This window comes from Anomaloglossus baeobatrachus, chromosome 2, assembly GCF_048569485.1.
Source record: "Anomaloglossus baeobatrachus isolate aAnoBae1 chromosome 2, aAnoBae1.hap1, whole genome shotgun sequence".
In the NCBI taxonomy this organism is placed as follows: domain Eukaryota; kingdom Metazoa; phylum Chordata; class Amphibia; order Anura; family Aromobatidae; genus Anomaloglossus; species Anomaloglossus baeobatrachus.
The window spans coordinates 480,535,104-480,561,589 of record NC_134354.1 but is presented as its reverse complement, the minus strand read 5'-3'; the positions used below and the strand labels follow the sequence as shown (position 1 = coordinate 480,561,589).

The window sequence follows — 26,486 nt, the reverse complement described above, 5'->3', positions numbered from 1 at the left end:
CTGGTCTAATGGGCATCGCTGGTCTTGATACAATGCCTTCTCTCTTCTTGCAGTCGCTGTCCTTCTTGCTTTGTGTGGATAACGCATTCTACGTCATCCACACAGCACTGTCTATCGCGCTCCTGCGCAGGTGCATTTTTCTCTGTTCTGCTGAAGGGAAAGAAAGCATTGCAGTGCACATGCTCTGGTGTGTTTTGGTCTTTCCCCTGGGCAGAAGCATGATGGAGGACTGTGTGGATGACGGAGGATGCGTCATCCATATGAATCAAGGAGGACAGCGATCACAAGACGAGAGGAGGTGCAGGATCAAGCCCAATGACAACCATCAGAGTGGACATCCCATAGATGTGTATAATAAGAGGTCTTTTTTGTGTTCTGCAGAGTGGCTTGGGGACATACTTTATATACAGAATTTTATTATGCTGTAACAAAGGGATGAAAGAGGTTAGCCCTAATTAATTTGCGGAAAACCTGGTGACAGGTTCCTTTTAAAAAACAGACTGGTGATTTTACTAAATATCACTTCCAAGATCAGTCCAAAATGCCAGTCAGGATAAACCCCAGAGCACAATAAGGCACCAAATTCAGATTTCAGTAGATTTAATCATCCTTAGTATGCATCTTGACAAAGACTATGTGCAGTTATTGTTACCACTTTACCACCTGGCAATATTCCGGTTTTTGTTTTTTTCCTCCCCTTCTTTCAAGAGCCATAACTTTTTTTATTTTTCCGTCAATATAGCCATATTATTATGTAACGGGGTGCCGGGGGTGTCCCGGGGATTGTAGTCGTGGCCCCTTTTCCTATCAGGCTTACCCCTGGCTCCGCCGTCACTTTTGGGACAGGAGATGGCTTGGTGGGGCAGAGTGTGGTGGTGCAGATAACGCTGTCAGATGTACAAACACTTTGCAGACGTAGGTCGGTTGAACCAGAAGGCATGTTTATTGTACACTTCTTCATGACAGAGGCAATCATCAGATGGTTTCACAACTTCTGCTAGGGAAAACCTTTTCTGGACGTCTCCTCTAGTGGGGATGTGCCCAGCTACTCCACTTCACCTAGGCTCCCACTCCGGCTAACACAGACTGGACCCACACCAATACTGCTTCACCCTTGAGGACACTTCTTCTCTTCTTTTCCTGCGCTTTCCTGTTCACCCAGCTCCCACACTCTGCACCTTCTGCTTCTTCTCTCCCGTCCCGGACTCAACTGCCTCAAACTCACACTTTCTTCCTTACAACACTTACTCTCCCTCCCCCTTCTGCTGCCGGCTCCTCCTTTCTCCTGCACTGTTTCTATGGGGACAGCCGTCCCACCCGGCCACTAGGGGAAACCCATCTACACTGTACAAATGCAGTAAAACACAATTAATCATTAACATTAACAGCTTTATCTACCCCAGCGTGGGGTATCTTCAGGGGGGGAAACTGCGCCTCCTTGTAAGGGGTCCGTCAACCCCTTACAATTATATGGCTTATTTATTGTGGGACGAATAGTTCTTTTGAATTACATAATTAATTCTGCCACATATTGTACTGGAAAACAGGAAAAAATCCAAGTGCAGTGAAATTGCATAAAAAGTACAATTGCACAATAGTTTTGGGGGATTTATATTTACCTTTTCAGTATATGGTAAAGCTGACCTAATATTATGCTTCTCCAGGTCATTACAAGTTTGTAGATACCAAACATGTATAGTTTTATGTTTGTCTAAGTGGTGAAAAAAAATGTTGACGTTTGTAAGAAAAAAAAAAAGAATTGTTGCCATTTTTTTAAAGCGTTCTCATTTTTTCTGGATCTGTGGCTTAGTGTCAACAAATTTTTTGCATCTTGAGCTGACGTTTTTAATTATACCATTTTTGGGTAGATACAACTTTATTTAACATTTGTTATTGATTTTACTAGTCCCCTTAAGGCCCCGTCACACGCGATGATATGTTGTGCGATCGCATGAGCGATCGCACCCAGCCTCGTCATTTGTGCGTCACGGCAATTAGTTGCCCATGGCGCACAAAGTCGTTTACCCCCGTCACACGTACTTACCTCCCTCACGACGTCGCTGTGGGCGGCGAACATCCTCTTCCTGAAGGGGGAGGGACGTTCGACATCACAGCGACGTCACACAACGGCCGCCCAATAGAAGCGGAGATGAGCGGGACGTAACATCCTGCCCACCTCCTTCCTTCCGCATTGCCGGCGGCCGCAGGTAAGCTGTGTTTGTCGTTCCCAGGGTGTCACATGGAGCGATGTGTGCTGCCTCGGGAACAACGTGCCACCAGCGCGCAGAAGGAGGAACGATTTTATGAAAATGAATGACGTGTCAACGAGCAACGATAAGGTGAGTATTTTTGCTCATTCAGTCATTCGGAGGTGTCACACGCTACGACATCTCTAACGATGCCGGATGTGCGTCTCAAATTCCGTGACCCTGACGACATATCGTTAGATATATCGTAGCGTGTGACGGGGCCTTTAGGGATTTTTATGCCTGCACTATCCGGTCGCTTGTGCTGTTCAGAGCGATGCTTTAGCATCGCTCTGAACAGCAGAAATCCTGTTCTCCTGTGAATGTCAGCGCTCTGCCAGCAGTCACAGGAAGTGAGTCAAGACAGTGAAATGGGTCATGTGATGACGGTCTATGGGAATATCGTGAAACCAGGTCTGACACTGACACTAGGGCGGCCCTGTGCTATCCCTATTCTTTGAGATACCTTTTAATGGTGTGGATGTCCGCGTCTCTTCCTGGCCATGCTCTTGTCCAGCCCTGATCTTTTACCTCCTCCCCATCCACCAGTGGGGGCCGGGACAGGAGTATGGTTTAACCCACAGAGATAGACAAACAGGGGAAACCAAAACTCTGTCACACAGTATGCACACAGAGGTATAAGACAACAAGACATTAGGAGGAAAAGAAGACCATGGTGGAAATAACAAGATGGCACAACAACACCAAGCATAGGCTACTCTCTCTCAAGAAAATACCACAGAACACAGACCAACATAGCAGAAACTATAGTCGGCATGGGTGGGAGATCTCCTCCAACCTAAGTATGAGAGGAGAAGATGGGATAGGTTTCCTTACAACATGTGATCCCAGATGCCCAACAGGCAGGCTAGCAGAGGTTACCTTTATTTGATGACGCTATGACAGTCGGGGAGTTTTGTGTAAAACTCCGTGCGACAGGTCATCAGCTGACCCCAAGCTGTCAGAGCAACCCATTGGCGCCCCATGATCGCAGCAGGAAACGGCACAATCCTCGCCAGAGTGCGGTAGATTGCGCTGTTGGAGTTTGACACAAGATTTAAATGGTTCACAGGCATGGTTGGATCAGAGATCCACCAGGGCCTATTAACTGCGCATGTCTGCTGATCAGATCAGCAGACATGTGTGAGGAATAATGTGAGCTATGTAAGCCTGGATTAAAGGGAGGGAGGCGACCTAGGACATATAAGTACATCCTAGGTCGTAAAGGGGTTAAAGAAAATCTGTCAGAAAAATATGACTTCAAATATTTTTATTTGCATGTTGCTCTATCAAAGTAAACTATAGCAATACCTTTATATGGCTAATCCTTTCCTGATAAATTAATGTTTTAATTGATATGCAAATGAGACTGTAGATTTGAAGCCTATGTCACTCCAGCTTTATTTCCCACCTATTGTCGCCGCCTCCTGCTTGACTGGCAGTCTTTTTGCTATGTTAGTTCAGACAAAAGGTGCAGTCAGTCATGCCAGAGGAGCTGGTGCTGGGTTTGGAATAGAGCTGGCATAAGGCTGGGTCCACACGGGGACTACTGCGATCCTCGCATGACACTCGGTTCACACTGGCAGCACAGCGGGAGCCGAGTGTCATGCGAGTGTCATTGCGACTGAGGTCCGATCATGCGATCAAACCATAGCTGCGGGGGGCGGGCCGGCGCTGAGGAGGGGACCCCAGCACTGATAAGTAGAGGGAGGGATTTATCTCCCTCTCTCCTCCATTGCCGGCTATTGCCATTCTCGCCCTGCACTCGCGGTACACCGGTGTAATGCGAGTGCAGTGCAATTTTTCTCTCACCCCATAGACTTGAATGGGTGCGAGAGAAACAAGGATTGCATTGCACCCGCAGTATGCTGCGACTATTTTCTTGGTCCGATTAGGGCTGAGAAAATAATCGCTCATTGGTGCAGGCACATAGAGTAATATTGGTCCGAGTGGAATGCAATGTTTTATCGCATTCCACTTGCCCCGATTTTCATGCCGTGTGGCTTAGGCCTAACAGAGGCTTCAGAGCTACAAATAGCTCTTCAGGCTCATTTGCATATCAATTTAAACACTGATTTGTCAGTAATGTAGGAATGGACTGCTAAAAGGTATTGCTGGACTTGTTTTTGAAAGAGCTACGTGTACATATAAATAACTTGGGGCATGAAATCCTGATGACAGATTTCCTTTAACTATGAGTCATTTGATCATCTCAAGGATGTATGGTTGTGATTTCAGATTCCAGTCCCACACTCTGGCTTTCTTGCTGATCTACTTAACTTTTAAATAATCATTTTGTTTCACCCAATTATCTTGGAATATAAGTTGTAAATAACATTTATGTAAATAATTTATGTCTATACCCTATATTTCTAATGTTCTTTTCTTATTTTATACAGTGATTTTTACCACCCTATTTGCACATACGCCTGAATGTGTAAACTGCAGAGGAACGCATAGTCTGCTGTGCTTTTCTTTACATAAGATATTGATATTTCTATACATTGCAGCCTTCCCTCAGAAGAATATATTGAAGAATACTCCTAAGCGTATACCTTCGAAAGAGAAAATAATATGTGATAGAACTGATAGTAATGTGTGCTTTTTTTTTGTTCAAAAATGTCATAAGGTTATACAGCTAGTTTTTACAGTAATATATCTGTGAAACTTCGTTATATAGGATTTACAGATTCTGGCACCTAACTAATTCAATAAATTACTATTGAGCACCCAAGAAATGGCAAGATTAAATTCCTGCTATAACCCTGTAGAGAAGGTACTAATAAACATACAGACGAATATACTGTACTTTTAACAGAAGGTGTTTGCCATCTAGTGGACAATAGGGTACTGCACTTTATGTTTCTGTCATTTTCACAATAATAAGGATCTAGATTTCTTTCTCCAAAGGAGTCCCCTCATTTGCATTATTAGTCAAAGCAAATAGAGGTTATTAGTGTATATACAAAAATGTAAATATTTAGTAGGTAAGTGAGTCATAATCACTTATAGATGACGTGCCATCAGATAAAAAATTATTGTTTCAATCAAATTTTTATGCTACATTTTTTTCTTTACATTTTTTGCAGCATTTTTGTAATATTTCCTGTCATGATCCACATTAAAATAATCTTGCTTTATTGCAGTTTTCACAATTGCCACCGAGCTTCCTAATAGACAGAAAATTGTTATTTAAAAATATTCATTACAGTTATCTCATTATCATCACAGACAGGAATGCAATAATGATACTGTACAAAGGAAATGTAATCGAATTAGCAAAGCAAAAAAAGTCAATATTCACAAACATATACTTTTTCCAATGCTACCACTGCTATTGAACTGCCTTGGAACACAATCAACGATATTTAGCACATGACCTTTCACGCCTCCTTTTTTCTCGTCTGACCATTGAACTGGCAAACAATTGGCATTTGCAGTACACAATTTTCAGAACTTGATAGCAAATTTTTTTGCTCATTTAAATAATGACGTGCACAACCAACGAGCATTTCTGAACAGCGTTCCGTCGCTCAACCCATTCATATTTTAGAATTATTGTGAACAACGGACATTAACGTTAGAATCTGACAGATTATCAGCCAGTGTAAATGTAGCTTTACTTATAGGGTTGTAAGATGGGATTGTGACATTTCAGAAGCAGTTTATGGGCTACAGTGGGCAAACCACAGAATTGTCACCATTATCACCTTTGTTTAGGAATCTATTTGGTAAAAAGCTTATGCCAAACTGATTGGCTGACCCCATACACAGTGGATTCTTAATTAATCATGTCAAAATGACCAAATTTATTGATTAGTCTGTAATTTGTTGTTCATCTTCTTGTTAAGCTATCAAATTTGAGAAAAATAGTGCCAGTAGTGATAATGGCTCTGTTATTGAAGTCAGATATATTTTACTCTTAAAGGAGTTGTCTACTACTAGGACAATCCATTCTGATTCCACATTTCCTCCAGGTAAAATAATAAAGCTATACTCACCTCCCATTTCGGCACCCTTCCAGCAATGTGTGGGTTCTCAGTGCCGAGGCTCACGTAGGGTTGTGATGTCATGTGAGCCCGACGTCTAATCAGCACTGGCTTCCTTCTCTCCACCTTTGGACCAAATGAGCAATCAACAAGAAGTGAGTGCAGCCGCAGTGCTCACTTCCTCTTGTTTAACTTGTTTGGTCCAAAGGCGAGGAGACAGAATCTGGTGCTGATTGGATGCAGGACTCGCGTGACATCACAACCCCGCATGAGGCGCAGCACTGCGATCCCGAACATCGCTGGAAGGGCGCCGGTATGGGAGATGAGTATAGGCTTTATTTACTATACCTGGGGTATAAGACGGGGATGTCCTAGTAGTAGACAACCCCTTTAATCCTACAACGTGCAACCATAGAAATCTACCATAGAAAACAAGTAACCCAGCAGGCCTGCGAGGCCCCAGGTATGCGTTCTAGGGTTAAGAATAAAATATACCTGACTGTAATCACAGAGCCATTGTCACTATTTTAAGAGTTCCAGGCTAAAATATACATTAGAAAGTTGGCTAGGTACTACAAGTCCTGTATGAATAATCCGAAGCAGGTTCCCTGCTTACTTTTTATCAGATCCTTTCGATAGACAGTTCTCCACCTGTGTGCACGTATAGGAGGAAAACTATCAGTCAATTGGAGTTGGGCAGGGAGATGTTAGCTGGCACTGCATCAGACTAGTCATTCGAGACACATAGTGGCCAGCCGGCTTTTGAAAGTATGCTGACTCTGAAATGCTGCAGTGTTACAGAGTAAAACCTACATCACTGCAATTATGATTTATGAAAGTATAATTCACACTGGCTGCATAATGAATTTGATGACAGATTTGATATTTGTTGTTAACATAACAATAATTCCTTTTGATTTTGATGAGTACAGCTGCATGTAAGTAAATGAGAATAATAGAAAATGTACCAAGGTTGGCTCCTTTACATTCCTGGATCTTTTGGGAAGTCTAGCGATGGCGGCATGAATACTTTGTAGTAAATTGAATTAGGTTACTGATACACGGACACAACACAGCATAATTCAGATGAATAAACGTTAAATATGAGTTACATGATATCATTGAATCATTAAGTCGCTGTTTTCTTTGTTTTATCTGTTTGGTGTTCTACTTAGCAACTGCAGAAAATATGACTGCTAGTAAACAATGAATAATATTTGGGATGAATTCTTTTTATTATAATTGTGTTGGCATCTACTGCCTTTGATGCTGTGTTTATAGGTATGACACATTCCACTTCATCTGGTTTTTCTTTGACGTTTAAAGAATTTTTCATGAAATATATAATCCACAGTGACTTCCGACTATACAAAGTTAATATGACCCAATGAAAAAAAAAGTTAAGCAACAGACACCAATTTGGATATTGTTTGTATGGTTTGCTACAAACTACCTGGTGTTCTAAAACAGTCAATCCTTGTGTTACTGATTGTTTCAGCTGGTATATCTTGCTGAGACTGGATACAGTTGTACCAAATTTTCAGCTAACAGAAATGCCAGGGGCACGATTCATCAAAACTTTACTTAAAAAGCTGTGAAAAGTTTAAAAATTTTGATGAAACTCCAGGCTGTGCTAAAATTTTTTTACTTTTGCCATTCTCGTTTTCCCCCAGCTCCAAAAAAATCAGTGGCGACTGTCATTTGTTAAATTCAAGATGAGGGAAAGCATTCACAACACCACAAATCTTATTGTTGCAGGGACTGAAAAAAGATTTGTGGCGAGGCGTAGCCCACTCATCAGATGCTCATTAAATGGATTGTCTAGGTTTGGCATGAAAGGCTGCAATCACTTTATGTGACTGCAGGTTTGTGAATCTATAAATTGGATGCTGTGAAGCTTTTTAGGTGTCGGTGGGGAGACCGGGTGGACATATGACTTCAAGTATGCAGATTTGTAGCGACATTCAAACTAGACGTGTGCGGCATTGCTTAATTCACTTGTATTGAGCTAGGCCACGCACGTCTAGTCAAAATGTGGCTGGGAGTATGCATATCACATACTTGCGCTCACATGGCCACCAACTATAAGCACTATGTCCACGTGAGAGGATTCACAAGTCTGCAATGGTATAGAGTGACTGGAGACTTTCGTGCCAAACCTGGATAACTCCTGTGGCATATGCTCCACATTCACAATATCTTTTTGCTCAACTTATTGAACATGATCCAGATAGTCTTTATGGTAATGGTGATGAAGTTTAAAGCTTAAGCATACAGAGAAGTACTGAACAAATCACTCTGATTTAGCTACATTTTGGGGGAACACCCCCTTTCTCAAGCATGAGTAATGGAAAACGACAAAAGCCTAAATACAAAACAGATCTTGTAACTTTTGGCATCTGAAGCAGTTTCACCAAACTCTGAAAAAAACCATGACAATAAGGACATTTTTGCTTTTAATTCATATTCACTTTGTGGGTTTGAAAAACATTTTTAATCACTTTAAACAAAGCTGCTTGATACTTCCAAAGCTGAATCTTTACGTAAAGCTGGACTCACACTAGCGTATGGCATCCGATGCTAGAGCATCGGATGCAATATGCTAATGATCCCCACCTCAGGCTCTGCTGCGAGCGTGAGCCGAGTGTCATGTGACTGATCTTGCGATCGGGTCACAGCTGTGAAGGTGAGGAAGGGCGCTGCGGAGGAGAGGAAGGGGTTAATCCCCCCATCTCCTCTATTGTGAGCCTGTGCGTATATCGCACTGCTCGTGGATAACATCCGAGTGCAGTCCGATGTTTCTCTCGCACCCATTCACTTGAATGGGTGCGAGGGATACAGCTCTAGCAGAAAATCGCAGCATGCTGCCGCTTTTCTCTCATCCAGAATCTGGATGCGAAAAAAGCTGACCAACTTCTCTCCCTCATTGCCTAACATTGGTCAGAGTGCAATGTGAGATTTTCTCGCACTGCACTCATCCGATTTCAACGCTCGTGTAAGCGTACCCTTACGGAGTGGATTTCCCAAGAAGAAGACTGAACAACATACAGTACAGACCAAAAGTTGGTGGACACACCTTCTCATTCAAAGAGTTTTCTTGATTTTCATGACTCTGAAAATTGTAGATTCACATTGAAGGCATCACAACTATGAATTAACACATTTGGAATGAAATACTTAACAAAAAAGTGTGAAACAACTGAAAATGTGTCTTATATTCTAGGTTTTTCATAGTAGCCACCTTTTGCTTGATTACTGCTTTGCACACTCTTGGCATTCTATTGATGTGCTTCAAGAGGTAGTCACCGGAAATGGATTTCACTTCACAGGTGTGCCCTGTCAGGTTTAATAAGTGGGATTTCTTGCCTTATAAGTGGGGTAAAGCATCGTAAAGCATGGAGGAGGTGTGATGGTGTGTGTGTGCTTTGCTGGTGACACTGTTGGGGATTTATTCAAAATTGAAGGCATACTGAACTAGCATGGCTACCACAGTATCTTGCAGTGGCATGCTATTCCATTTGGTTTGCGTTTAGTTGGACCATCATTTATTTTTCAACAGGTCAATGACCCCAAACACACCTCCAGACTGTGTAAGGGCTATTTGACTAAGAAGGAGAGTGATGGGGTGCTACGCCAGATGACCTGGCCTCCACAGTCACCAAACCTGAACCCAATCGAGTTGGTTTGGGGTGAGCTGGACCGGAGAGTGAAGGCAAACGGGCCAACAAGTGCTAAACATCTCTGGGAACTCCTTCAAGACTGTTGGAAGACCATTTCTGGTGACTACCTCTTGAAGCTCATCAAGAGAATGCCAAGAGTGTGATAAGCAGGAATAAAAGCAAAAGATGGCTACTTTGAAGAACCTAGAATATAAGACATATTTCCAGTTATTTCACACTTTTTTGTTAAGTATTTCATTCCACATGTGTTAATTCATAGCTTTGATGCCTTCAATGTGAATCTACAATTTTCAGAGTCATGAAAATAAAGAAAACTCTTTGAATGAGAAGGTGTGTCTGTACTGTATATATATATATTGGACGGGATGAGCTGTATCCACAAACTTTTTTATAGAACTGGAGAGAAGTTGTGTCAAATTTTGTGACTTTTTACAATAGATGAATCAGGCAAAAACATCTGAAATTGCTAAACTCTGCCCACAAAGCTTTTGGGCTTTTTTTTGGCTTATAAGGATTGATGAAAAGTATTGACCAAAATATGCAAGTCTGAAGTGGCGTTATTGTGTTTCCTACTTACATATGTGTAATAGGTAATGTGAATAACCAACCTTTGTACTGGCAGTGTTTCCAATGCAGCTACAATACTTATCAATTTTTGACATCCAGTATATCTCTCATATTGTCAATAAATATTATACGTAATTTAAAGTATCAACTCAAATAGGAACACATGGAAATACTTACAATATGTCGAGCTGCAAAAACCCCGTCAACTATTGCACAACAGAATGCTGCCACCACTCCGAAACTGATGAACACAATGGAGGCTACGAGCTGGAAGGAAAAACATATTTTGAATGAGATATAGTTTAGATTGAAGCTAAATCTAAACTATAGTAGCCCTGTGTATGCTGCTGAGGAACACAATACTTACTATAGAGAATAATAAACAGTAACGGAGATGTAGTTCTAATTACCGTATAACATGATCATATGATTACTGGTTAATGACCATTTCTATCACACACATTCTATGAATCTATCCACTTGGAATATTTCTTCATATTTATTTACTAGTACACCTCTGGAAAACTGAATACTCGGGTAAGGTCAGACAGCTCAGTTGATGAGGTCAGAAAAATTCATCGATGACTGCATGACATTTTTGCATAAACTAACATGCTTAGTGCATTTATACCAACTTTAATAAGGTCAATTTAATTGATATAGAACATCTGTGATAATAACCCTGCTAAAAACATGCAATAAAAAAACACATTTTTAAGCCATGGTTATTTATGCAAAAATAACATACAGTTAAGTGCATGTTTTTTTAGCGCACTGATAATTTCATGATCACGCCATAACTGCGCTGTCAGCATGCAATAGATGCCAACTGCTATGTATATAACAGCCCCATAGTGAGCAAACTGTATAAACAGGATTAAGTTATTGTGCGTGCTGTCATCTAAATGGCAGGGAACGTTATCTTATTTGCGCTGATTGCTGATGCCAGACATGCTGGTTTCAACATTGCACAGACAGTGTTCTTCCATTAATGAGTTATGTGAGAAACAAAAAGCAATGGGTGTACATAATGATCGTGTCCCAGATCAGCAAGGACTGGCAAGACCCTGCATAGTAAGCAATAAATGCACATTTTCCAAGTAGTAACAGTATAAGTAGATGTGTTCCTACTCTATATATCCTTGTCAACCAAAATTTAGAAAGTACTGTATGGTGCCTGTGGTTACATAGTCCCTACTACTAGTTTATGGCTGAAATCTGAAAAAAAAACATCTTTTTTGTGATTAATCTAAATCTCTACAGCAACAGGCCAAAGGAATAATCCAGAAGGTCTATGGTCCAAGCTAAGTGGAGAATTGAGTATGGCTTATGTGTACCCTGACTACACTGGCATTGTCTGGCATCTTGTCAGAAAACACAATTTGGCAGTTAGTGGTTTCAGTGTATTGTTTATGATTACGCTAAAGGGGTGGTCCAACACCTAACATGTATTTTCTAACTATCTATTGTTAACCCCTAACTAGTGGTGGGAGAACCCAGACTGTACAATTCCGGATCCACGCGGTTTCAAATGTACCTGAGTGTCAGACCAGGGCCTGGAATTCTCAGGGAATTCCGGGCATTAATCCAGATCCGGCAACTTAGGAAATAAAAAAAAATAAAAAAAAAAATAAAGAAAATAAGAATGAAGCAAGCGCTTCATACTTACCAAGTCTCCGGCACAGCTGTAACTGCTCCCATGGCCACTCACTCACTTTCAGGGCCGCTTATTAGCCTCATGCATATGCACTGCTTTCCCTGCCCACCGGCGTCTGTGGTTGCTGTCAGAGGCACCCCCACGCTGAGTGACAGCATGTCTGATGCTTCCAATCACAGACGCTATGTGTGTCTATTGTACAGTAAAAATAAATACATTTTAAAAAAAATGTCTTAGGGTCCCCCCATATTATGATACCCAGCACAGATAAAGCATACGGCTACAGGCTGCAGCCCCCAGCCGTGCACTTATTTTGGCTGTGTATCAAAATAAGAGAAACAGCAAGTGGCTTTTTTTTATTATTTAAATAAGTAATTTCTTAGAGTGAGAGTTCATTGAGGTCGCCTGAGGTCTATATCATGGAGGAAAAATAAATAAATAAAATATTTGGCGTATGGTCCCCAATATTATGATACCCAACACAGATAAAACATATGGCTACAGGATTCAGCTTCCAGCTGAGGGCTGGTATTCTCAGGCTGTGGAGACCCATGGTTATTGAGCCTCCCAGCTTAAAAATAGCAGCCTATAGCCACCCAAGATTGCTGCATCCATTAGATTTGACAATCTTGACACTTTACCCGCCTCTTCCCAATTGACCTAGTGCGGTGGCAATTGTAATAAGGCGTTAATCACAGCTCACAACTGCCACTAAGCCCTAGATTAGTAATGGGAGGTGTCAATGAGACTCCTCCATTACTAATCTGTAAGTGAAAGTAAATAAACACAAACACCCAAAAAATCTTTTATTTGAGATAAAATACAAAAAAACACCCTTTCAACACTTTATTAACCCCCAAAACACCCCTGCAGGTCCGAAGTAATCCACATGAGGTCCCAAGACGATTCCAGCTCTGCTACAGCTGAATTCAAAGCGAGCACCATAGAACATGACTGCCCGCTGTGAGCTTCACGCAGAGACTGAGTGAGCTGCACAATCAGCGGTTCTTGTCATTCAGGTTGATGCGGGCACAGCTGGAGGTTCCCATGGCCCTCTACCTGTGTCCGCAGATAACTTGACCTCTGGGTGCTTCATTTAACTCAGTGAACCCCACCTCAAGTTAGCTCAATGACTTTATTGAGGTCACCTGAGGTCAGGTTACCTGTGGATACAGGTTTAGTCTGATTTCATGTCAGATAGTGTGAAAAATATGCGTCTTTTTATATAGTGTATGGAAACTTCAGGTTTCAACTGTATATATTTCTATCTGTTTAAACCCAACAGCCTCCAATGACCTGTCAAAATTTAGTTCTCATGTTACACTCTTTTTTAGATCCACTGTTGTGTACTTTTCATGTATAAAGTCTAAGTTAATCTAAGTAAATAGGAAAACCAAAGGGAATCTATTTCAGCCCATAAAATCCATTACAATAGCAGACACTGCTTCCTAAATTACAGTGTCAGAGAAACATGACCTATAATGGCTTCCATTTACCAGTGTTCCCAGAACATTATTGTATTATTTCTGGAAATTATTTATTTGCCCTTGCATTATTAAATTATGTGCTCTGAGTTTACATTTGTTATATTTGTAACTAAAAACAAATTTTTAGCTGCACAAAATATGTTTGGAAACAATAATATAGATTGTATAGATTACTTTATCTACTGTATGTGTGTATTTAAAGCTTTCTCTATATGCTGGTTAAATGTTGTTTGGGGTGGATGTAACAAAAGTCTAAAGAATATGGGCATCCACACTACCATTGGAAGAATCAAAGGTTGGGCTGATTGACCTAGCAGATTAATGAAATTAATATTCTATTAATATTTATATTAATTAACAATATATAAATGTGCTTATGCATAGTGTTTGTTGGATGTCAATGCTGATCGAGAATATAGCCGTTAGACACTGTCATTAAAAAACATGTACTGAAAGTACGCATGGAAACCCTTTAACGTCCTATGAACATTTCTACATATTGTGAAGACCTTAAGGTTTAAGGCCTCATACATGCAGTAGGATTATGGGCACGCAGTCAGCATAGAGACTCAAAGACCCTCTGGCTTCATAATACTGAGATTTAAGCACTCCCTGCATTCTCATAGGGTGTTTTTGTGGAGTGCAATCATTTTAATACCTATTGAGAGAAATTGGATGGAGCTGGAAACATTGCCTCAGACGACCTTTACACACCTTTTTGCCATTTTTTAGGTGAATTACTTCCCCCCCAAGTAAAACATAAAACAACTTCTCAAAGGTAATAGATATTTAGTAGCAGACAAACTGTAGTCTGGTTTTTGTGGTTTTGTAGCTTCACAGCTAAATGTGGACCAATATTACCCATTCTACATATTCTTTGAATGATTTTCTGAATGGATATGTGGCACCCCTGAGGCTTCAGTCGCCACAGAATATTGCACCTGATTTAAGGTGTAGTGCTCAACCTGGATCTGCAGGAGGTCGACAGGATCCAGGGCCTTGGACAGCACCAGGTGCCATTGCGGAGCCGCAGTACCTGCAAATAAGGACAAGCGTACTACTCGAGACAGACCGGGGTCCCCAAGTAACTTTAACCAACGGGGATCTGACACACAGGGCACTAGGAAGAAGGGGTTAACTGAGCATCAGACTGGACTGACCTCCAAAGGAATTCGGGTTTGACAGAGCCCATCACAGTGAGTGACCGATACTACCCAGGCGAGCGGCACAGAGAGTGAGTAAAGACACCTGGAACCGCAGCATCTGACTCAGACTCTTATTACTGGCACCGCCACCCCGCGCCTCGGTGCTAAAGGCCATCGCCATCACTACTCCCCTCATCATCCTCCCCGGGGCCCGCTCCACTTGTGGGGAGCAACACCATATCAGCTGCTATTACCATCTGCCCCTGAGGACAGCAACAGCAGCGGCGGCTAAACTATGGCCGCGTACCACAGGTGGCGTCATGACAATTCTACTACTACTACCCCCATCATCTTCCCTCTTTATTGGTGTACACCTCGGGGCACAAAGCCAGGCAGGCCACCGCGACATCCCAGACCACCACTCCGGCCCGGTGACGAGTAAAGCAGGTACGAGGTACCCGTGCCTGACTACCCCCTGCCCCCTGGGTGCTACAAACACATTCTTCCTCAATGATTTTCATGGACCAAGAAGAAAGTAAGCAGTCAGTAAAAGTGTCTGGATTATATATTTACTTTCTTGCTCGGTCTCTAACTACTCAAACAGGGATTTTCTTGCCATTTCCTGTCTTCGTTCTTTCTTTCTCAGACAGATAACATGACTCAAGGAAGGACCCCATGGGAAGCTTCCTGAAAAATCTTGAAAAAGGAAGTTCACTGTTGTCTGTAGGACCCCTGTAAAATGATGTGTGTCGTATAGTCTGTCTAAGGGGTTGGGGTTACTCGTCGGTTGAGTTATCCATCCACCTCACAGGTGTGGCATATCATTGGACAGCATGATTATTGTAGAGGTGTGCGTTAAGCTGACCACAATAAAAGGCCACTCTAAAATATGTAGTTTTATCGCACAGTACAAGGACACAGATGTCGCAAGTTTTGAAGAAGCGTGCACTTGACATGCTGACTGCAGGAATGTCCTCCTCAGCTGTTGCATGTAAATTGAATGTTCATTTCTCTACCACAACTCATCTCCAAAGGCGTTTCAGAGAATTTGTCTGTACATCCTACCGGAATTAAAACCGCAGGGCAAGTGTAACCACACCAGCCCAGGACCCCAACATCCAGTGTCTTCACCTCCAAGATTATCTGATACCAGTCACCCAGACAGCTGCTGCAACAATCTGTTTGCATAACCAAAGAATTTCTGCACAAACCGTCAAAAATTATCTCAGGGAAGCTCATTAGCATGCTTGTTGTACTCATTGGGTTCTCCATCTGACTGACGTTCGTCATTGTAACTGACTTGAATGGGAAAATGCTCGCATTCAATGATGTCTGGTATGTTGAAGAGGTGTTCTCTTCACAGATGAATCCCTGTACAGGGCAGATGGCAAACTACATGCGTGGCATCATGTGAATGAGTGGTTTGCTGATGTCAACATTTTGAATCGAGTAGCCCATGGTGGCATTGGTGTTATAGTATGGGCAAGCGTATGCTATGGACAACCAAAATACGTGCTTTAAATTGATGCCATTTTGAATGCACAGAGATACCGTGATGAGATCCTGAGGTCCATACAGAGGACCATTACTGTTAAACTGCACATTTTAGAGTAGCCTTTTATTTTGGCCAGCCAAAGGCACACCTGTGGAATAATCACACTTAAATCTAATGCCGCTAGACAAATATGTATATAACTGAACATGAGGTTCTTGGTTTAACATTCTGGCAGGGGTTGTCAAGCGGCATCGCACCTTAAGGCTTCAGATAAGTTAGGGACCTACTCAGGTTCACCGTGACGTGGCAGTGGGCTTCATACAGTCTGATCAGAATGTTAAACCAAGAACCTCATGTTCAGTTATATACATTTTTGCCTAGCAGCTTTAGATCAACTTATGATGTTTGGATATGTGGTTCAGGTCTTTCTTTCTCCAGCTACTGTATGTTGCTGTTCAAATAATCATGCGGTCAGCATCTTGACATGCCACACCTGTGAAGTGGAGGAGAAGTTGTGCACAGGGCCGCCACTAGGAATTTCAGGGCCCCATACTGGCAACATTTTCGGGCCCTCTTGAGACTCCGCCCAGGCTCCACCCCTCAAACCTCCCACAGTCCCACTGCCACTCTTTGAAAAACTATAATAAATATATATCTATATATATATATATATATACACATATACATATTACACACAGCCTGCTCCACCCCATATCACACACGCCCTGCTCCTCATATCTCACACAGCCTGTACACACACACACACACACACAGCCTGCTGCACTCCACGATTCTGAAGTTGGTTTCTTATTTGTCTAGTTTCTTATTCACCTATTTGTTTTCTGTTTTTTACAGGTTTACAGGTTTCTCCAGAAAAATAAACCATCCCAAGTATATAATACCATGCAGTCATGTGCCCTGTATATAATACCATGCAGTCATGTGCCCTGTATATAATACCATGCAGTCATGTGCCCTGTATATAATACCATGCAGTCATGTGCCTTGTATATAATACCATGCAGTCATGTGCCCTGTATATAACATCGTGCAGTCATGTGCCCTGTATATAATACCGTGCAGTCATGTGCCCTGTATATAATAGAAAAACCCTTATTAAAACATCATTTTTATTTAATTTAAATTAAAATAGATATCCCAAATTGAAAGACATACACACATATAAATACGAACACATGGAACAAGTGCCACAGTGCAGAATGGGAGTGGTCAACACCCTACCACTTCTCCCTACCTAGCCTGCGGAGGTCGGCACCCTAGATCACGTAATGGCGCCCCCGCTCGGACGTCGGCTCACCCTCCTCTCCCTCCACTAGATTATAAGTGCAGCTAGTCTGGGAGTATAGGAGTGCTCAAAAAAGGAATTTTTCTGCACTGTCTCAAAATGATAATACAAAATGCAACAATTTAAATGTCAGGGATAAGACCTGTTTTCAGTTGGCACATTTGTGAGTATGCCTCTACAGGAACGGGGTGTAGAAACATACAGCGGGCTCTGTCAAATGAGGACAACATGTCATGGTTTCAAACATAGTTCAGAGGGGTTTTATGCATATATGTTAGCTCTAAGATGTAAACATTCCACTCGATAGCAGCATAAAGGTGAACATATATTTAAAGTGCTGTGCATATAGCAGCCTGAAAATAGGAGGGGGGTACCCTCAGGCCCAATAACACCCTGCTTCCACCAGTGTAAGGTTACAACACACTGGTAACATTCAATGACTCCCCAACCAGAACATATACAATAATCCTCAGAGACAACCCCGTAGTGATAACAGCATAAATAGTACATTCCACATGGATCAAATATTCCACTAACACCCAATCACTGTAGGAAAAAGTGACAATAGTATAGTCAAGTACTTAGCTTGTTATGCAAACTTGGACCAATCGCCAGATAGCCATATACTTGAGTGTAATCACTGGACGCCTAAATATGTACAGGCTGATACAGGAACCGCTTTTCCAGCTCTGCTCGACGCGTTTCCCCCTGGCATCTAGTCCCACCAGGGTTCCTCAGGAGCTCCCACAATGGGGTATGTGCAGCTGGCCACAGTCTGCCGTACTGCCTCGGTCCTAATCCCCGCCTCTGAGAGAGCTGGAAAAGCGGTTCCTGTATCAGCCTGTACATATTTAGGCGTCCAGTGATTACACTCAAGTATATGGCTATCTGGCGATTGGTCCAAGTTTGCATAACAAGCTAAGTACTTGACTATACTATTGTCACTTTTTCCTACAGTGATTGGGTGTTAGTGGAATATTTGATCCATGTGGAATTTACTATTTATGCTGTTATCATTACGGGGTTGTCTCTGAGGATTATTGTATATGTTCTGGTTGGGGAGTCATTGAATGTTACCAGTGTGTTGTAACCTTACACTGGTGGAAGCAGGGTGTTATTGGGCCTGAGGGTACCCCCCTCCTATTTTCAGGCTGCTATATGCACAGCACTTTAAATATATGTTCACCTTTATGCTGCTATCGAGTGGAATGTTTACATCTTAGAGCTAACATATATGCATAAAACCCCTCTGAACTATGTTTGAAACCATGACATGTTGTCCTCATTTGACAGAGCCCGCTGTATGTTTCTACACCCCGTTCCTGTAGAGGCATACTCACAAATGTGCCAACTGAAAACAGGTCTTATCCCTGACATTTAAATTGTTGCATTTTGTATTATCATTTTGAGACAGTGCAGAAAAATTCCTTTTTTGAGCACTCCTATACTCCCAGACTAGCTGCACTTATAATCTAGTGGAGGGAGAGGAGGTGAGCCGACGTCCGAGCGGGGGCGCCATTACGTGATCTAGGGTGCCGACCTCCGCAGGCTAGGTAGGGAGAAGTGGTAGGGTGTTGACCACTCCCATTCTGCACTGTGGCACTTGTTCCATGTGTTCGTATTTATATGTGTGTATGTCTTTCAATTTGGGATATCTATTTTAATTTAAATTAAATAAAAATGATGTTTTAATAAGGGTTTTTCTACGGTTTACAGGTTTTGATCCCTTAATAATTATCTATGACGGTTTTTCCCTGTATATAATACCATGCAGTCATGTGCCCTGTATATAATACCATGCAGTCATGTGCCCTGTATATAATACCATGCAGTCATGTGCCTTGTATATAATACCATGCAGTCATGTGCCCTGTATATAACACCGTGCAGTCATGTGCCCTGTATATAATACCACACAGTCATGTGCCCTGTATATAACACCAGGCAGTCATGTGCCCTGTATATAACACCACGCAGTCATGTGCCCTGTATATAATACCACGCAGTCATGTGCCCTTTATATAACACCATGCAGTCATGTTCCCTGTATATAATACCTCGCAGTCATGTGCCCTGTATATAATACCATGCAGTCATGTGCCCTGTATATAACACCATGCAGTCATGTGCCCTGTATATAACACCATGCAGTCATGTGCCCTGTATATAACACCATGCAGTCTTGTGCCCTGTATATAACACCATGCAGTCATGTGCCCTGTATACACACCATGCAGTCATGTGCCCTGTTTTGAATACACTTAAAAACACCTAAAAAATTATAAGACTGCAGGAACCTGAAAATAAATAATAGCCGAATAAGAAACCAACTTCAGCCCCGGATAAGAAACCAACTTCAGCATTGTCTGTACCCCTATATCCCACACAGTCTGCAGCACCCCCATATCACACACAGCCTGCAGCACTCCCATATCACACACAGCTTGCAGCACTCTCATATCACACACAGCCTGCAGCACCGCCATATCACACACAGCCTGCAGCCCCCCGATATCACACACAGGGTGCAGCACTCCCATATCACACACAGCCTGCAGCACCCCCATATCACACACAGCCTGCAGCACCCCCATGTCACACACAGCCTACAGCACCCCTATATCATACACAGGCTGCAGCACTCCCATTTCACACACAGCCTGCAGCTCCCCCATATCACACACAGCCTGCAGCACTCCCATATCACACACAGTCTGCAGCACCCCCATATCACACACAGCCTGCAGCACCCCCATATCACACACAGCCTGCAGCCCCCCGATATCACACACAGGCTGCAGCACTCCCATATCACACACAGCCTGCAGCCCCCCGATATCACACACAGGCTGCAGCACTCCCATATCACACACAGCCTCCAGCACCCCCATATTACACACAGCCTGCAGAACCTCCAAATCACACACAGCCTGCAGCACCCCCATATCACACACAGCCTTTATACATATACAGGCTACAGCACCCCATATTACAAACAGTCTATACACATATACACACACAGCCCACAGCATCCCCCGTATTACACAGCCTGTACACATATACACACAGGCTGCAGCACCCCCATATTACACACAGCCTGTACACATATACACACACACACACACACACAACCCTAAAACAGGCACATTTCTCTACACACACTATACATTACCTCATCTTGCAGTTCCAGATGGTGCAGAGCAGGAGAGGAGACACTGGGACCTGCATGGAGGCTGCAGGAGTTCCAGTCGCCTTTTCGGTCATGTGATCAGGCACATGATTAGTCAGGTGACATTGAAGGTCCTGAATTTACAGGTCCTTCACCTTCTCAGCCCCTGCAGCCTCCGTTGTGGTCCGGTACGTTTCCTGTCCTGCTCTGCAGAGCAGGAAGAGAGATGGCAGCTCTCTATGAGCAGCCCGGGCCCCACTCATTGCCCTAATGGTGGCCCCTGCCCTTGGGGTCCGATGAGCAGATGAATGAAAGGGGAGGGGCCCGGGTTGTCAGCCGGGCCCCCCTCCTGGCTTCTGCTCACCGGGCCCTCTACAGGAGTCACAGTAGTAATGCCCTGATGGCGGCCCTGGTTGTCACTACCACAGATTTAGACAGATTTGTGAACAATATTTGAGAGAAAAATACCTTTTGTGTTCATAGAAAAAGTCTCAGATCTTAGAGTTCAGCCCATGAACAATGGGAGCAAAAGATAAAGTGTTGTGCTTATAATTTTGTTCAGTATGTGTGTTCAAAATTGTTAACCACACCCCTACATAAATTCTTGAAGGAAGGAAGTTTTCTGAAATGGGGTCATTCTGGATGAGGTCCTGCTCTAGGCATAGCACTCTCAGTGTATGTAAACTTTTGAGTTTGTAGAAAGTAGTACATTTTTTCTCTCTCTCATTATTCTGGCATTTGGCAAATATAATTAATTTTGGTAATCCAAATTGACCTAAAACGGGAAAGGTTTATTCTGATTTAATTTCAGTGAGAAATGCACTTCTGGTTTTGAACTGTATGTATGTAAGAGGTGTGTATAGAGGTGTATGTGTATAGAGGTATATATAGAGGTGTATATAGGAAGGCAATGTGGAGTCTCATACTGCATATAGTATATATAGGGACTATTAGGGGGTTTATACTGCTATGCTATGCTCTATTTAGGGGGTTTATACTGCTATGCTATGCTCTAGGCATAGCACTCTCAGTGTATGTAAACTTTTGAATTTGTAGAAAGTAGTACATTTTTTCTCTCTCTCATTATTCTGGCATTTGGCAAATATAATTAATTTTGGTAATCCAAATTGACCTAAAACGGGAAAGGTTTATTCTGATTTAATTTCAGTGAGAAATGCACTTCTGGTTTTGAACTGTATGTATGTAAGAGGTGTGTATAGAGGTGCTGTGTATAGAGGTATATATAGAGGTGTATATAGGAAGGCAATGTGGAGTCTCATACTGCATATAGTATATATAGGGACTATTAGGGGGTTTATACTGTATACAAGGGACTATGTGATAGCTCATACTGTATATAGGAGGACTGTGTGAGGGCTCATACTGTATATAGGGAGGCTATGTGAAGGCTCATACATCCAGGAGATGTTCAGAACTTGGGATTTTTTTTTACTATAATCTAACCCTGCTTTAGGCCAGTGACACATTAGTCTATGGTATCCGATGTGAGAGCATCGGATGCAATATGCTAATGATTCTAGGCTCAGGCTCTGCAGCAAGTGTGAGTCAAGTGTCATGGGACTGTTATCCGCTCTCCAGCTCCTCCATTATCAGGCTGTGCGTATATCGCACTGCACTCGGATATCATCCGAGTGCAGTGGGCTATTTCACTCGCACCCATAGACTTATATGGGTGCAAGTAAGCGGAGACTCACAGACAATTGCAGCATGCTGAGATTTTGTCCTCAGTTCTATTAGGACTGAGGAAAAACTTGCAGATCTGAGCTGCCTGATTGGTTAACATTAGGCAGAGTGCAATACGAGATTTTTTTCACATTGCATTTGTGTGACGACGGTCTTACATTTCACCACAACTTTATCTCTGATCTGTCTGATATGTTCCTTGGTTTTCATGGAGCTGTTTGTTCCTTAATGTTCTCAAACAAATCTTTCATGCCTTCACAAAATGTAGTTATACTGAGAAAAAGATGTAGTTATACTGAGAATAAATTACTCACAGATGGACTCAATTTACTTATTAAGTGACTTTTGAAGGCAATCGGTCAGGACTTTATTTAGGGGTATCAGACTACAGGGAGCTGAATACAAATGTATATCCCAATTTTTCAGATTTATATTTTCAAAATGATTAGAAATCCATGTATCAATTATTTACACTTCACAAATACTTGTTACTTTATGTTGGTACGAGTATATCACATAAAATCCCAATAAAATACAATTCAGTTTGTCGGTGTTACATGAAAAAGTGTGCAAAAGTTCAAAAGATATATGAATACTTTTTCAAAGCAGTGTATATGCTTTCTTAGTAAATCAATGTTCTTTTAGACAAGAAGAGTTACCCTCTTGAGGCACAATGAATTTAATCATTAAACCATATAAATAATGAAAACAGATTACGCATACCATTTGTTTTCTGTTTTCCGCAAGATGAATTCCAATTATGCCTAAGAAAGATCCAAAGCCAAGCTGATTTCAGGATGCAAAGAAAACAAAAATTATACATTTTATAGATAGTTAAATTATACATTTTAAATTATAGTTAAATTTAATACATTTAAATAGTTAACTTATACATTTTATAGATAGTTATAGATAGAAGTAACAAACACTGATAGTGAAGGCCCCTTTGGCCCTTCTCTATCAAACTTATATTTACATGCATATTGATTGACATTTGGCACATATATAAAGTATACACCTGATATGGAATCACTCAATTATGAGGAAAAAATTATGGAATCAGCCTGTAAATTTTCATTCTCAAAACTAACATCTGCATCAAATAAGATCTGCTCGTTAGTCTGCATCTAAAAAGGAATGATGACACCTTGGAGAGCTGTTGCACCAAGTGGACTGACATATATCATGGCTCCAACACGAGAGATGTCAATTGGAACAAAGAATAGGAATATCAAACTCTTAAAAGAGGGTAAATCATCACGCAATGTTGCAAAAGACGTTGGTTGTTCACAGTCAGCTGTGTCTGAAATCTGGACCAAATACAAACAACATGGGAAGGTTGTTAAAGGCAAACATACTGATAGACCAAGGAAGACATCAAAGCGTCAAGACAGGAAACTTAAAGCAATATGTCTCCAAAACAGGAAATGCACAACAAAACAAATGAGGAACGAATGGAAGGAAACTGGAGTCAATGTCTGTGACCAAACTGTAAGAAACCTTCTAAAGGAAATGGGATTTACATACCGAAAAGCTAAAAAATAAAAAGATGACTGCCTGAAGAGAACATATAAATTTCCACAGTCATTGATTATATGGGGCTGCATGTCAGGTAAAGGCATTGGGGAGCTGGCTGTCATTACATCTTAAATAAATTCCCAAGTTTACATTGAAATTTTGGACACTTTTCTTATTTCATCAATTGAAAAGATGTTTGGGGATGATGAAATCATTTATCAAGATAATAATTCATCCTGCCATAGAGAAAAAAACTGTGAAAACATTCTTTGAAAGAAGATACATAAGGTCAATGACATGGCCTGCAAATAGTCTGGATCTCAATCCAATTGAAAATCTTTGGTGGAAGTTGAAGAAAATGGTCCATGACAAGGTTCCAACCTGCAAAGCTGATCTGGCAACAGCAATCAGAGAAAGTTGGAGCCAGACTGATGAAGAGTACTGTTTGTCACTCATTAAGTCAATGCGTAAGAGACTGCAAGCTGTTATAAAAGCCAGAGGTGGTGCAACAAAATACTAGTGATGTATTGGAGTGTTCTTTTGTTTGTTTATTTTTCATGATTCCATAATTTTTTCCTCATAATTGAGTGATTCCATAATTTTTCCCCCCTGTTTGGCCTTGAAAAGTAACCGTTACTGGCTAGCACATTATGCTTTCATGATTTATTTTTAGTGTTTCTTAAAGCCAGAAAGTTGACAAGACTTTAGTTTGGTGCCATGTCTATGATCTGCTTTTTTTTTTAAACAAAAGTAAATAACTGAATGAACATCCTCAGAGCCAGGTGAGTCCATAATGTTTGCCAGGGGTTGTACTGTGTAATGGACTAGTCTTTCTGTATAGAATCATGGTTGGTAGAAACCACATCTCCTTGCAGGGGAGAAAGCAAAAGAGAGTATATAGATTGGACAGAATGTAGTCTCAGCTGATTCTTTCTGCAGGGTAAAACATTTTGCTGTCTGATCCATAAAGCTCTTCTAAGTTCTGCAGTGCCTTACATCTCATCCCTCATCTCGGTCTATCATCCTACCTCCACACTCTGTTCTATTACTGATCTCAGACTCACATCCTCCATAATCTGAACCACGCACCTCCATCTCCAAGACTTCTCTTGTACTGCACCAGTGTTCTGGAACACACTACTCCAAAGTAACTGACTAATATCTAGCCCCCATGTCTTAAAGCATACTCTAAAAAGACAACTATTTAAACAGGCCTATCACCTCATCTCACTAACCTAAGGCCTTGTGCGCACGCTGCATTTTTTAGGTGCAGTTTGGGTCCCAAAACTGCATGCATTTCCTTCCCCAGCAAAGTCTAGGAGATTTACGTTTTTCTGTCTGCATGATGCAGCTTTTTTTGGGCTTCGTTTTTGTGGTGACCACAAAAATGCCGGATGCCAATTCTTTCTGCATTTTTGCCAGCGTTTTTGAGCCTTTTTTAGTCAATAGATTTGACTTAAAAAAACGCACTGGGCAAATCATGGTAAAAAAATGCAATAAAACACGGCAAAAAATGCATGCCGAGGGATCAAAAACGTGCATCTTTGTGGTCACCACAAAGATGGAGCGTGCGCACATAGCCTAACTCTCCACTATTCCCTCTTTCTAAATGTTAAACCTAATCTGCCCCCTCTTATTCATCTTTCTCCACATCCTAAGTGTACACGATAACTGCACTTGCCAGATCCTGGCTGATGAACAGATCATGCAGTTTTAGATGAAAGTCATTATTTATAATAATGATGGCTGGACCATACACAACAATCACATTCCACATATTGTGCCCCCCTATTTCCTTATAGATTGTAAGCTTGTGAGCAGGGCCCTCACTCCCACTATATCTGTTGAACTATTTGTTACTTGGTTTTGTTTTTATTGATTGTACATGTCCCTGCTAAATGGTAAAGTGCTGCGGAATATGTGGCACTATGTAAATAAAAAGTATGATTATATTACTTTACACAAAGCTGCATCTGTTACCCTGTGCTGTCCTCTCTATATACTGTTTTACGTCATCCCTTGCCCAGGAGCTGTGGTATGTTCAGATCAAATTCCTGTACGGTCAGACACGGCCATTACACAGTATATAGCAGTGGCACATTTATAAGATTATATCAGTGTTTTTTAACACATTTAACTGTGGAAATTATTTTTATTCCAATATCTATTGATTAAAATGTAGTTTGTTAATGGAACCAGCCCTTTAACTAGCTGCGTATGCGGTATGTCCACCGATTGTACAAAGCTGCCAGTTCCCAAATTGCAATTTAATTCTGACAATTTTCAGGATGTTAATACATTTATATAAACATTGTTACTTGTTAGTTCTTTTATATATACGGTGTGACGTAAACATTTGGGGCCCCCTGGTCAATATTACTGTTATTGTGAACAGTTAAGCAATTTGCAGATTAAATGATCTCTAAAAGGCATAAAGTTAAATATTACACATTTCCTTTGTTTTACAATGCCCCTCACAGTCCCTTGATCTGAATATCATTGAAAATCTGTGGCTAGACCTCA

At 41.6% G+C, this 26,486-nt stretch overlaps 1 protein-coding gene across 1 annotated transcript in view; it reads right to left on the bottom strand.

Moving 5' to 3' along the window:
* Positions 1–26,486, bottom strand: part of TMEM255B (transmembrane protein 255B) — a 124,623-nt gene that overhangs the window by 55,510 nt on the left and 42,627 nt on the right. The window contains exons 3-4 of the mRNA XM_075334253.1: positions 23,169–23,231; positions 10,660–10,749 (exon numbers count right to left, since the gene is read on the bottom strand). Of these exons, the coding sequence (XP_075190368.1) occupies positions 10,660–10,749; positions 23,169–23,231 (153 nt within the window). The remainder of the gene's footprint in view (positions 1–10,659; positions 10,750–23,168; positions 23,232–26,486) is intronic.